Source organism: Streptopelia decaocto, assembly GCF_964273445.1.
Source record: "Streptopelia decaocto genome assembly, chromosome: 7".
Taxonomy (NCBI): domain Eukaryota; kingdom Metazoa; phylum Chordata; class Aves; order Columbiformes; family Columbidae; genus Streptopelia; species Streptopelia decaocto.
This window is the reverse complement of record NC_138661.1, coordinates 25021637-25035538: the sequence shown is the minus strand read 5'-3', so window position 1 is coordinate 25035538 and position 13902 is coordinate 25021637. Positions and strand designations below refer to the sequence as shown.

At 57.7% G+C, this 13902-nt stretch overlaps 1 protein-coding gene across 5 annotated transcripts; it reads right to left on the bottom strand.

Moving 5' to 3' along the window:
- Window positions 1–247: 247 nt before the first annotated feature.
- Window positions 248–11352, bottom strand: PGF (placental growth factor). 5 transcript variants are annotated; one of them, XM_082057875.1, is made up of 7 exons: window positions 11178–11352; window positions 10966–11005; window positions 10068–10264; window positions 8554–8630; window positions 6852–6881; window positions 6699–6761; window positions 248–837 (listed from the first exon to the last, which is right to left on the bottom strand). In XM_082057875.1, the coding sequence occupies exons 1-7, from the start codon at window positions 11241–11243 to the stop codon at window positions 756–758; spliced, it is 555 nt and encodes a 184-aa protein (XP_081914001.1). In that variant the 5' UTR covers window positions 11244–11352; the 3' UTR covers window positions 248–755. The 5 variants fall into 5 exon arrangements, with proteins under 5 accessions (XP_081914001.1, XP_081914002.1, XP_081914003.1 ...); XM_082057876.1 differs by lacking the exon at window positions 248–837 and adding an exon at window positions 3647–5973; XM_082057877.1 differs by lacking the exon at window positions 248–837 and adding an exon at window positions 3647–5973 and having other exon boundaries at window positions 6742–6761.
- Between the last annotated feature and the right edge of the window lie 2550 nt (window positions 11353–13902).

Sequence of the window (13902 nt, the reverse complement as noted above, 5' to 3'; positions counted from 1 at the left end):
GGCGGGCGGGGCGGGGCCGCGGGGCTACCGGGGCGGCGCTGATTGGCCGGGGATGAGATCATCATCATCCCCCCTCCCGTGGGGGATGCGCCGGGGGTCTGGGGTCCCGGCCGGGGACCCGCTGCGGTCGCTCTGCCCCCTGGCAGGTCCCTTCTCGCTGCATTAACGCGCTGAGCGCCATTGCTCTGCTTGCTTTATTGCCATCGTTAGTCACCGTTAACTGTCCTTAATTAGTAAAGCTCCCGCTCATTAAGTACTGCCTTTGCGACCGTATTTCCTACCTCTCATAACACGTAATTAGCCGTCTTTTAAACAGCCTTTGCACCTACCTACCTCTCAGAGGGTGCGCCCTCTTTGAGGCAGCAGAACCCGGCAGGGTGACCTGTGTCCTCTGCACGGCCCCGTTCCCGGGCACCGGTGATTCTTCCTGATTTGCATCTTGCAAGTGGGTGTTGTTGTACCCCAACCCTGAGCTCTCGGCTGGCCCTTCTACCAGCTCTTGCAGAGTCATTTGGTTTTACAAACTTATTTCAAATCTAGAGAAGGTCAGCACAAATGCATTAATGTGCAGCAAAATGATCCCAGCTGGTTGTTAACAAATGCTTTGTACATGGAAAATATGTGTCTTTGCCTTAACCTAGAAGCGTGCACTCTTGGCCTGGCTTTTACTTGGAAGGCCAGGTCTGCAGGGCCTGCTAGATCACCACAGTTATTAGCCAGATTATCTGAATCAGGAGCACTCAACCAGTTACAGCTCAGGCCAACTGGTTTGCTGCAGCTGTGGGATGGTTGATCTGGGTCCAAATAACGGTCCTTTCTGGAGGGGTGGCAGGAGATCTGCAAAGGGACCGAAGGTGGAATGAAAGCCCAGTGGTGCCCTAAGAAAGACTGTGCTAGATTCAGCTGGGAAGAGGGAGGCACCTGCATCTTTGTCTATCCCTTGCTAACCTATGGGCATGTCCCATTGCAACAGTAGACATTTCTAAAAAGGGGGTTTTGCTGTGACAGGAGCTGGCCCCGTGCTGTGCCATCGCAGTCACACCAGCCTGGGCGGTCACTTCATTCAGCCCCCACTGTAGCTGGTACTCGCTGTGGGGCTGGACCCAGGTGGCATCTGAGCCCAGAGCAGAGTGGCAGCCCTAGGGCCAGGCCAGGATGCCCAAGGGGATCCCGCTCATGACTGATCTGTTAACTACGTACCCTGCTCACACTGATGGTGGGGGATCTCCCCTAGCTTAGCTCCCCCAGGCAGCTCTTTTTCCCAGCCCAGTCTGTTAGAATAGGAAAAGTAAAGCCCATGCCTGTGGCTCAGCTCAGTGTTCAACAGCTAAACACTCTCTTCCTTACAAAGACCATTTGCTTGGGAGTGCGAGAGGCCTCAGATCTGGTAGGATGCAAAGGGTTCTGCTTTGTAAGACAACGCACTACCTAAACATGATCCGTGTGCTTGGTTCTTTGGTTTCTTCTTAAAACACCTCCAGGTTCCTTTTTCTCACCAACCTCTACCTAACAGAGACAAATTTATTGTGCTCATCCTGTTCATAACCTCCAGTCTCCAGGACCTTTTAATTCCCAACCGGATCCAGGGGCTCCTCCTTCAAGAGAAAAGTCTGAGCAGGAAAGAAGTGAAGCAGGGCCTGGGATGAGAGCAGGGACTCTGCCAGCACGACTCACATGCCTGATTTCAGCAGATCTGTGTGGGACTGGAGAAGGCAGAGAGCACAGGTAAACTACAAAAGTCAGCGCAAGGTGTCTGTAGAGAGGTTTGGATATTGGGGTGATGGTGACAGAGAGATGTGTGAAGAGGAGGCACCAGGAGAGGAGCAAAACTCCAGTGAGTTCACTGCCAGACACCTCCTTTAGCCCTTGCAGAGATAAACCAGCCATTACCCAAAGTCACATCAGGACTGTATTTAGAGCATTTTACTGCTTCACACAGTCCAAGCTGTGTCCCTTCTACATGGGAAGGGAGGAGCTGGAAGATGATGGTTTGACCTCATTTTGGGTGCTCACAGCACCCAAACTTTGCAGAGCTGAGTGGGGCTGAGTTTGTGCAATGGCTCAACCCTGAGCAGTCACGCTGTGGGGCCAGCAAGGCAGAGGGGACAAGGGGGCAGTGTAGAAGAAAGTTAGCTGAAGGCATCAGCAAGAAGTGCCCCAAGGACTGGCCTGTGAGGAAGTGCCTTGCAAGGAGAGAAGACGTGTACCAGCCCTGAGGCGCAGCAGCCCTTACCTGTGGGCTTCCAGTTTCCCATGTCAGTGCTGTCTGGAGGATGTTAGATTTGGGGGATTATTTTTAGATTAACCTGCCAAAGAGCTTGTGGCCCTTGTTGGGAAGTGGGAACTTCCAAAGCAAGACCAGCACCAACAAATAACAGGGAAGGGAATGAGAGCTGCCCTTTTTCTCACAGCCTAAAATAGATGCATGACAGCTGGCAATTAAGTTTGGGTATTTCCCCAAAAATACATGATATTCTGTTCCTAGTGCAGCCTGGACCCCAGCTTATGTTTTGTCTCCCCTATAACTCTCCATCTAAACCATCTTGCTGCAGCTCTGGCTCCTAAAGCCTTATTAAACAAACCTTTGCTCTGTACAGCTGGGAGGTGCACAGGGAGCCCAGGGATGCTGATAAGCCAGTGCTGCACTGCTCCCATAAGACAGCTGCGAGGGGCACGCGGGCAGGGGAAGGATAGCAGATTTGGGAGCACTGGGGCTTGTTTGCTGCCTGTCTGTGGAGGACCAGCATGGGGATGTTCTGATCCCGACTGCCTTTGGGACTGGGGTCTGTCCCAGTCCCTTTGCAGGGGAACCAGTCCCCTCCTACAGCCCTGCTCTGCAGTGCTTGGGGGACATGGGGTGTGCAGATGTAGCTGACCTTGTCTGGGTGCTCCTGGAACATGTTTGCTGTGGCCAGGGGGAGCTGATAGGAGCTACTGGTGTAAGCCTCCAAAAAAGGCACAACTGGGAGCAACACAGTGCAGCGACAGGCAGACAGTGGCTGGTCCCTTTGGGAGGGACCGTGGGTGGGTGGTGGCTGTGAGCCCAGAGGCCAGGAGCCCTGACCATCATGTCACTGTTGGGTGCAATGTCCTGCTGGAAGTCCCTGCCACCCTGGGATGATGAGGGTCCTGGAGATGTCCCCTCTGGCAGAGACATGCAGGGGCAGGAGAGGGAGCCAGTCCTCCCCTGGGTGCATAACGCCTGCAACAGCCCTGGGAGTGTCAGGGAGCTGCTAGGGCTTATCAGGTTCACCTCACCCATGAAGCCTCAGTGAAACACCTCCTGGAGCTGGAGAGAGCCCGAACACCTAGAGATGCATCTCCCAAATCTCCTGTGCTGGTGGTACCTCCCTCTGCTCCCACCCTGTCCCAGCTGATCCTCTTGCCACTGCCACAGCAGCACAGCCACATCCCTCCCAGGCACCCACATCCTTGCCCTCCACCCTGACACCCACTGCTATGGGAGGAGCAGGAGATGAGGCTGCACACAGCACCCAGGGGACTCAAGCAATGCAGGGGGAGAAGTGACACAGCAAGGCAGACACCCAGCCCTGCCAGCTCCAGGCAGAGCTGCCTGAAACTTCTCAGTGCTGAGCAGCAGCCAAAGAGGAAACAACAAACACCAGAAACTGTTTGAAAAAGCTGCTGGGCAGGAGTTTGAATTTTTTTTTTTTAACCCTAATCACCACTCTTGACAGACTTATTTTTATTAGTTAACATCATTTTGTTTATGTAACTTCCTTTTTAAAGGTTTAATACTACTACGGTGAAACTTTTACTGTTAAAAACAATACAGAAACCATCACATATGTCCCTTGAATGCTGCACACACTTCTCCTTAGCCTCAAAGCACAACCAGCCAGGCTGAACTGGCACATGGGAATGGGGAGAGCCTGTACAGACCAGGACAGGCCACTGGAGCCAGGGTTCCACATGGCCCACACAAACCTTGAGTGGTGTGGGAAGGGGAGCAATGAAGCAGCCAAGGAGGAGTTTCATGGGCCATTTTTGAGGCAGAGCCCACATAGGCTGTGCCCCAGAACACTGTGGGTGCCGGAAGAGGAAATGGGCTCCAAAAGGTATTCCAGCAAGCTTCTGAAAAATACACCCAGCAGCATGGGTGAAACTCATCCCATCCATGCCATGCTGTGTGGTGGCAGCATGGAGGTTCACATCACTTCAACACCCACCACCAGCTTTCCCTGCAAGAGTAGCACTGCCACAGGACCTGCCATGTCCCCATATCCTTGTGCCAGCTCCAGGAGAAACCAGCATTACGCCTCTGAGGGAGCCTGTCCTGACTACAGGCTGCCATGTCAGATGTGGGAAAGAGCTGCCTTGGACCCCAACACCTGCTACATTAGGGTCCACTCTTATCCCTCATTGCAGGATAAACCACAGGTCACCTCATTTGATAGTAGCATTGAAGGCTTTGCACATCTTGCCCTCCAGCCCTTTGCTTGAAGCTTTCAATATCCCTTGGTTTTGTTTTAACCCCATGCCAGGGATGCCACACAAACATGCTGGTGCCCAACTCACCCTTAGGGTTTGCAGCTATGTGCACTGATCCAGGATCCAGCTTGAATGGAGCACCCAGGGATGCATTTGGCAGCTAGATCCAGCCCCTCTGCAGCAGCAGCAGCAGCAGCAAAAGGGGAGAGGAAGGGCCACAGAGGCACTGCTTAAGGCATACAGAAACAAGGGCTGTGGCTGCCCCAGACCCAGGCACAGACCTGGCTGACTGGGGAAAGTGGGAAACAGCAGCACCCACAGCCACCTCAGTGAGGGCCACCAGCCCCCTACACACCCCAGGGTGTTCCCAGTAAGAGATGAGGCCCTCAGGCCAGCCTGCCCCCACACCAGGGGAATAAGCCTGGGTGGGGTGTTTCTTGGGTGGGAAAGCCCATGGTCAGCCTGCCCCCCACTGCTATAACCTCACATCAGCCCAGCCAGTGGGAAGGAAAGCCACAGGGCAGTGAGCCAGACATTTGGACTGGAGTGAGAACAGTATGGGGATGAGGAACAGCCCCATGACCTGGTGTGGAAGAGACGGGCAGTCACCCCAAGAGTATCTCAGTACCCACCTGAACTCCAGCACAAGAGTAGACCTCAGGCCAGGGAGCAGCTTTATCCTGACCTGCCGGTTGCTGATGTCCAGCATCACATCAACAGCAGCTTCTTGTGTGCTGTGGGAGTTCATGCTGGGGACAAGCCCTGGGCCACCACAGGACTGCCCTCCTCCAACCTTGGTGGGTGCCCCTGGGGAAGAGCCCTGCCTGAAGCTGCTGGAAAGCAGACAGGAGTGCTCACACTGCCAGATCCTGTGTCTGACCACCAGATTTTATTGAGCAGAGCAAGGCTGGGATGTGGCTGTGAGTACATGAGGAGCCCTGGCAAACCCAATTCCCTCCCTTTCCACACCAGGAAGGCTTCCCAGACAAGCTCCCTGGCACCCATCTGGGCTGCCCCATGCCAAGGCTAGGAGAGATGCAGCCCTGCAGCTTTGCCAGCCCCAGGTTTCCTTCCTCCCCAGCTGCAGGGCACTGGCAGGACAGAGCAGTTTTGTAGCTGCAGTCCTAAAAGCCATCACAGCTCAACCACACATCGTGCTGTCCCCAGCCAGTTTCAGCAGCACATCCACCAGCTCCGCTCTTCATTGCCTCCAGGATACCCTGGAACACTAATACGCTGCTTGATCTCCCCATCTTCAGCCCCAGGCCTCATCATGGGTCCTTTTGTCCTGCTGCCAACGGTGCAGATGGGGCAAGTGAGTCCTTGGTTCCAGGCTGCGTTGCCGTCAGGCCCAAGCAAGAGTCCAGTCGTCTCATCCCTGCCAGAGTCCTGCTCCCTGACACTGCTTGAAGGGGCACAGCTCTGCAGGTCCCCCATGCTGGGGGAAAGAGCTGGCTCAAACCCAGGCAGCAGGAGTGAGGCCAGGGGCAGAGCGGAGGCTACCTGCGTGGTGTGCCACATCTGCAAAGAGAGCACAGCTGGGGTGAGTGCTGCCAGCATTGGGGGAGACAGCAGGACCCGCAGGCTCACAGCTCTGCCCCAGGTCACCCCCTCCCTGTGCTCAGCCCCTCTGGCAACCAGCTGGCAGCCTCTTCATGGGGAGGAAAAAGGGTGATGGGGCTGTAGGTGCTGGCTGAGCCCTGAGCAACAAGCTACAGACAAAATGGAAATATGCACTAGGAAAGTGCCAGCCACAGGCTTTGTACCTAAAGTGTCTGCAGCAACAGTCCAGCCCATGCTGTTACAGCAAGCAGTGTGAGAGTCAGCTAAATGTGAGGGAAAGGGTTGAGTAACCCAAACAACAACCAGTCAAGGACTGCAGGAAGGACACAGTTGGCAGCAAGATGAGGCTGAAACTGGAAGTTCATGGATCCAGGAAAGCCAGCGTGGTCTGTGATGGCAATAGAGCTACACATCATCACATCACCCAGCCCACCCATCCCCACCTGGGTGGGACTGGCCAGCTTGAGCAACTGAGCCTGGAGATTACCAAGCACTTATTGAGCCTTTAGTAAAAGGCTCCTTTTCCCCACAGCCACCCACTGTCTTCTCTGTCCTATTTTCTCCTGTGCCTGCTCTGCACAAACCCCTCACTGCTCAGCAAGGACCCAAAGGCTTAACAAAGCTGCTCATCCCAAAGAAACTAACCCAGAAGACACCACTCATACCTGCCCCTGTTCACTTACAGTTCACAGTCTTTACGTCTCTTCTTGTCTTGTTTTCTCTTACCTCGGCCCTTGGACCTCCTCCTTCAAAAGGAAAGTACCACAAGAGAGGCTGATGTGTGGGAGATAAGACCCACAACCCCAGCCAGTAACGCCGCCCCTGATGGTGCTTACCTTCCCAACCTCATCAGGTCCTGCCGGGGCCTGTGGGGTGGGAAAAGGACAGAGTGAAGTGGCTACTTGGGCAATGCTGCCTGCTGAGCCGCTGAAGGTGGTTTATTGAGATGCCCCAGTGTGCAGCACAATCTACCTGTTCATGCTTAATTCATGCTTAAAACAGACCCAGTATGACTTCTCTTCACATCATTGTCAATTCCTCACCCAGGAGCTGACTGTAGTAGGCAGGGAGAAGGCAGAGACAGCAAAGGGGAAGGGAATGGTTGGCTTCGGTGACTCCTCTGGGGATGTGACATTTTGCCCACAAGGCCAGGAAGCACAGGTCCAGTTTCAGCTGCTCTCAGTGACAACATGCATAGCTCAGCTGGTTAAACAGGATGCAACGTCCCGAGTAACGTGGGATTTGTTGAAAAGTCTCAGTAGTGGTTCTCATACAACAGCCAAGACATACTTGGCTTAGGCATCCCCTATAGGGGCCAAGGCCAGGACATCCACCATGCCTATGCTAAACTTCGAAGAGCAGCAAGGTAAAGCCAAAAGGTGCTGCAGCAACAAGAAGTTTACATATATTCAAAGGCAGCCTGCACAAGTGCTCACAGGAGATCCCCTGGGAGTTACCCTAGGTAGGGAAACCATAACAGGCTCAGGAAATTCCCTGCACGGAAAATAGCTGGAAGCAGGGAAGGAAATAACACATGTGCTTCTTCCCACTCCCTCTTCTGCATCCACTGACAGATGCTGCAGAGGTGGCTCAGAGCTGGACGGGTCTTGGGTCTGCTCCAGCACAGCCGCTCTTACAACTGGAGGGTAATACCAACCCGGGGATCCTCAGGTTTTTTCTTCTTCCAGGCAAGGATCATGTCTAACAGCTGCCCAGCAGGACACTCATTCCAGAGTTTTCACAATACTAAATTGCCCTGGGGTCACGATGGAGAGTGAACACTCATGCAGGCAGTGCTGGAGAGGCTCTGCAGTGGGGACCAGCTGTGGACAGCACCAAAGTTGCTCCCTGTTCCCACAGCTCCGCAGCCCCCAGGCAGAGACCCTGTCCTGCCCAAGCTCACACTGCTTCTGGGGGCAGTGAGCATCCCAAGGGATTAACTTAGTGCCAGGAGTCTGTGGCAGGTTGCTGCTGTGTATCCATCCTGGGTCAGCACTACATATCCATGCCAACCTGGCGCTGCGCATTTCAAGCTTCCATTTGTCAGCTTGGGCATAAAGCCCCAGTGCCCTGCCCTGGATGGGGCAGCCTCCCGGGAACAGAGGCTCAAGGTCCAGCCCTTCGGCTGTCTCTCCGGCCAGGTATGCCAAGCCATGGAGTTCCGGGCTGCATGCTGCCCCAGATGAAACACTGACCTTGGGGCCACTATGCTGGTGTGCCAAGGCAGCCACAGGGACGGGAGTACAGACATCCCTGCTCACAGAGCCACAGCAGCTCCAGCCCTGCAGAGAGCACAAGGTACCTAACCAGACAACACTGTGCACCCCTGTTGCTGTGGGGAGCAGGCTGCAAGGACATGGTGCAGCCTGCTGCTGAGCAAGGGAAGCACCAGCAGACCCCCATGAAGAGACAGTCTGGTGGGGTCCCAGCACAGCCAGGGTTCCCCCAGGGAATCTTTGTCCCACATGCAGTGCGAGCTGACGGGGTTGCTCTTGCTGGAGGGGCAGAGGGGTACAAAACAAGCACAGGGGTCCCTACCTGCACTCACACTGCTTGTGCTCAGTGAACGCCATCTCCACATAGGGTGCCTCCCCATTTGGCTTTATCTTCAGGAGCTGAAAGAGGAGCAAAGGTTACTTCCCGGCCAGAGGGGGCTGGAAGGGCTCCCGCGGCACTGCCTTGCCACCCCAGCCGCTCGGGCAGACGCGTGCCTAACCTGTTCCTTGGAACCTCCTCCTCCATATGCAGGCAGCACCGGCCAGGCCCAGCTGTCCTGGCAGCTCGGGAGGCTCTGCTAGTGCCACCCTGTGTCTTCAGGGCTGTAGCTTAAGTCCCGTGGTCTTGGGATTCCCCAGCCTTAGAGGACATTTTTCTGTCCCTGCCTTTCTGGACAGCTTTCACATATTTGACCACTTTGTGTATCTCCCTCCTCTGTTGGAAATATCCCCCTAGTCATGTTTTTCAGGCCTTTCCAGTTGCTGCTGTCTCCTCCTGGCCCCTATTCCCACAGCACTGAGCCTGGAGTCAGCACCTCAGTGCCTCCCCAGCCTGGGCTGCGGGATTTGCCCTGTCATGTGTCAGTCCACAGCCCAGAGTTTGAGTTGGATATTCAGACACTTCATGGGGTATGTTCATAATTATTGTGATCCAAACTAGCCCCCACAGAAGTGCCTGGTATTGCCACCCCACATACGGCAGCGGGATCCTCCCGTGGAGGGAGACCTCTATTTGGGGACATGCCTCCGTTCACATCAGGCTCTTGCTCCACCTCAGTTAAGACTTTGTGCAGACTCTCACCCTGCCTTCCAACATGCTTTCAATCCCCAAAGGACCAAAATCATTGGCGATTGATTATAGGTACTCTCTAGTCTGTCACCCACAGCAAAGCAGAGTTTTTCCACTCCCTGCAGCAGCAGCAGTTGATCTCTGGCAGCACAGTGCAAGGGCTATGGTGTGAGGACGACGGCTGACTAGCACATGGGGAAGAGCCAACCAGCAGCTTGTTCACAGCCTGGAATCTCCCACCCCACTCCACAGAGCTCCCTCAGTGTGGGCTGGAAACGCAGCTGACACAGCCCTTAATGCCCACCATGCCCCCAGCACACACTCACTGGCAGCACCACTGCAGCCACCTCCTAGCACACCAGAGCCTCGCTTCTCCCTGCAATTCAGGGGTAGCGCCTGCTTTGCCCCGACAGGCAGAGTCATGAGCAAGTGGGACACCCCTTGCCCCATTGCAGGACACGGAAGGTCTGGAAAGGCAATGGCAGTCAGCAAGATGGACCGCACAGAAAGGAGAGGGTGGAGAAGCAGGGAGCAACGCCAGTACTATCAGAGGTGTCACCTGGCTTCAGTGAGAAGCCCAAAGAGCAAGCAAAGGGACCCTCCCGGTTTGGCATGCATTTGAGCAGTTGTGAGCAAGCCCCTTCCCCTGTTATCCATGCTGCTATGATGCCTGGAGGATGTGAAGCTGTAAGTTCACCCTCCTGGCACTTGGCAAGGAGCCCAACACCTCCTTGGCGCAGCCACAGCCCCACAGCGGCACTGCTTACCTGCATGGTGACCGTGCTTGTCTCCACGGGGACACAGCGGAGACCCTCGTCCCCACAGCAGCCCCCACAGCGCTGCAGGGAGACGCAGGAGGGTCTGAAAATGTACTCCACCTCGTTGGGGAACTCAGTAATGACATCCACCAGCTGCTCCAGAGGCCGGCAGAAACTACGATTCCAGATCTCCCGAAAGGTCAGGACTGCAATAGACCAGGGTGGGGGGCTATAAGAAGGCACTCCGGAGAGGCCGAGCTCAGCCGACCCATTGCCGGGCAGGTGCGGCACCCGCAGTGGGGTCCTGCATCCATCACGGGGGCACAGGGATGAAGAGGACCCCCTTGTGGCCCCCTAAGTCCATCACCGCACTGATGTGGGGCTCATACAGTCACCACATCCACTCCGTTGGGCTCTTTCTCCACCAGCCCTCCAGTTCTGTCTCCTCCTGCTCAGGCACCGCGCTTCCCCTCCGCAACCCGCCGCGGCGGAGCTCCCCCGTCTCGCCCGCCCTCCCTCGGAGGGCGCAGAAGCCCAGCCCCGCAGCGCAGCAGACAACCGTGCCCTCGGGTTTCCCAGCGCGGAGAGCAGAGCGGAGCCGAAGCGGAGTGTTCCTGCCCGGGACCCTGCATCCCGGCACCGGAGGAGCGTCAAGCCCAGCGCAGGGCTGCGCTTCGCTCCGGCCCGCGGCGGTGCCCGATGCCGCAAGCACCCGGGGTGGGCTGGGTAGAGCAGGCTGCTCCGAGCCCCAGCAGAGCTCCCCACTGTCCCATCGGGCATCGCCGCGGGGCTCCGGGAGGATAACGGCCCCGGAGGGTATTGCGTCCCCTCGCCCCTGCGCGCAGCTCTCCCTGAGCTGCCGCCCCCTCCCAGCCGCGGCACCGGCGGCCGCCCGCTGCCAACTCACCGGGCGGCTCCGCGCTGGCGGTCCCCCGCGCCTCCGGGGCCTGCAGGGAGGGAAAGGCGGGCGCTGGTGCGGGTGGCATGGGGGGACCCCCCGCCGTGCCCCCACCGAGTACAGGGACGAGCTGCCCCGGCGGCCACCGCCACCCCAGGCAGCGGCATCGGCGAGACCGTGCTGCCTCTGCTCCGACCCCGCTCCCGCCCATCGGCTCTCACCGGGGCGGGCGGTGCCCCCAGCGCCCCGGCCACCAGCAGCCGCAGGAAGGCGCCGACCAGCAGCATCGCCGCTCCCGCCGCTTCGGCTTTCACTCAGCGCCGCCGCTACCGCCCGGCCGCCCCCGGCATGCCGCCCCGCCGCCGGGCCACCGGCCCCGCCGTGCCGCTGCCGCCGCCACCGGGCCATGAGAGCGCGCCCCGCTCCGCCGCCCTATTTCACCGCCGCCGCCCCGCCCCCGCCCGCCCCGGCCTCGCCGCGGGGCGGGAGCAGGTGCCCGGCCCCGGCGGCCCCGGGGACGCAGCCAGTGCCTCCGGGCGCCGCGGAGGCCCCGCCTCCAGCTCTCCGCACCGGCAACGGCCGTTTCCCCATCGAGCTGCCCCGGGGCTTCTAGGAACTTCTGCTCGGTGCAGACCCGGGGGGTGGAACGCACCGGGGCTGTGGCGGGGCTTCTCGGCTCCTGGGCTTCCCTGGCTCCTGTCCACTTCTCGCAGGGTCGGTGCATGCTGCCCCATGCCCGTCCGGCTACCCCATGCCCACCCAGCTGCCCTGTGCCCCCCCCAGCAGCCCCTTTCCCACCCATCCACCCCATTCCCATGCTGTTTCCCTGTCCCCACTTTGGCACCTCATGCATGTCCACCCACCCTGTTCCCCCTGAGCAGCCCCACGCCTGCCCAGCCAGCCCCTGCCGTCAGAGCCGTGGCAGGGGGTTTCCAGCCCCCTCAACCCCAGAGTTGCCCTCCTGGTCATGTTGGCTGTGGGGGGTCCCTCCAGCTTGGGAGGGTCAGGCACATGGAGGTTCCCTGCAGCAGGTCTGGGGCCAAACTCTGCTGCCAAGGACAAACCCAAAGGAGCTCTGTGGCCTTTTCTGTTCTATTTTTAAGCTGCAGCGGTCAGAGAAGATGGAGCTATGGGAGAGGGGAATGGAAGTGATGCCAGCAGGCAACACGATCCTCCGTGGGATGCAGGCCCCAGGGAAATAACGGGCTGTGTGTCCCTGCCAGAATTCACGTTTCTGTCCTCCTGGGAGAGCAGGGAGGCTGCCCCAGGGCTTCCCTGCCCACCTCTGTGTGAGGTCCATCCCTGTGGTGTGGAGATGCCAGTAGCTTCTCCCAAGCCTCATGGGGTCTCTCCCCAGGGAATTTGGAACACATCAGCTGCCTGTCCCCAGCCTCACCAGACCATGCAGGTGGCAGAAGCTCAAGTGTTGGTGGGAGCTGAACTCTGCCTGGAGCTTCTAGGCACTGGTACCACTGAAAGTGTGAGAAAGCTGCTGGAGTGGGGCCTGTCAAATTAGCGGGGAGATGCTGCAGAGATAAGTGCACAGAAAAATCCCTGCCCTGTCAGGGGGGCCGGGTGCACTGCAGTTCATCAGTCAGCAGCAGTACAGCACGGCAGCTGCCACGGACTGCTGTGGTGATGTTTGGTGCCTGTTCACACTCTCACCCCTGGCTAGGAAGCAAGGAGCAGGTAACATCCGTGCTGCAACGGCTGGAGTATGCCTGTGCTCTTCCTCTGACACCCCGAGGTCCCCCCTGGGCCAAAGGAACACCCCCACCTCCCCAGGGATGAGATTTGGGGCAAAGGAATCATTTCCTCTCACCAGAGAGCCCAGATCAGAGGCTGCCCTGAGCAGCAGCTGCTGCCAACTCACTGGACAGGCAGAATCCTGTTATTGCAAAGACAGTGACCACACAGGGCCTCACGCTTGTCCTTGCAGGAAGGTCCCTCGAGGCCACCTCTCAGACACAAAGCCAGTCTCTGGCGCTGGAGCAAAGGGCTCTCCCCCAGGAGCCGTGTGGCTGGGGAGTCCAGCCCTTAATTGCCGAGTGCAATCCTGTTCCTGGTCTGAAGCTATTTCCTCAGAGGCCTTGGGCAGAGTTTACATTCCTGGGATGAGCATCCCCATTCTAGGCAGCATGGAACAGAGGCAGTAGCAGAGAAAAAATATTTGGACACTGGTAACCTGCGACCAGCAACATCCTCCAGCAAATGGGAGAAACATCCAGCTGGCTGGGGCCATGGCCACTTGCTTTCCCCTCTGCCATCCTCCTTCCCTGGGGTCCAGGGAGCTGAGTCTACTCTTCCGCAGCTGCAGGACAGAGCTGAAGGTCGATGCTATAAATGCAACAGCATGACCCTCAGGCTGCCTCCCACCAGGCTCTGGGGAGCCAAGCTACGCACTTTGGGAACAAGGGACAGAGGAAGCTCAAGAGACCATCCAGGGACACCAGGCAAATAGACGTTTCCTTAAAGGGTAGATGCCTCCCCCGCAGTGAGCCCAATGCGGTGGCCGTGGGCTGAGAGCATCGCCTCAAATCTGCTGCCACCTGCCTGTGTCACCTCCCTGCCCCAGTGGCAGCGCTGGGCAGCGAGGTGGGTGGGGAATGATGTCCTTGTGGCAGGTGAGCCCTGGCAGCCAAGGGGGGACGGGCAGTCCCAGCATGCAGCTGCAAGCACACTGTGGTGCAGCCCTGCCAGGGAACGGGCTCACCTCCCTGCCTCTTACTCACGGGTGAGGAGCAAGAACCCGGGATGCCTATGAGCACTGATGGAGCCCAGCACAGGCAGCCGCTCTCCCTAGCGAAACCTCACCGTGCTCACTACAGGTGAGCTCCCTCTAAGTCCCCTTTTCCTTGACAGCCCCATTTGAGCATCAAAATCAACTCACAGGCATATTTTCCCCTACAAAATCCCACTTTTAGTGTCTTAGATGAAAATAGCCCA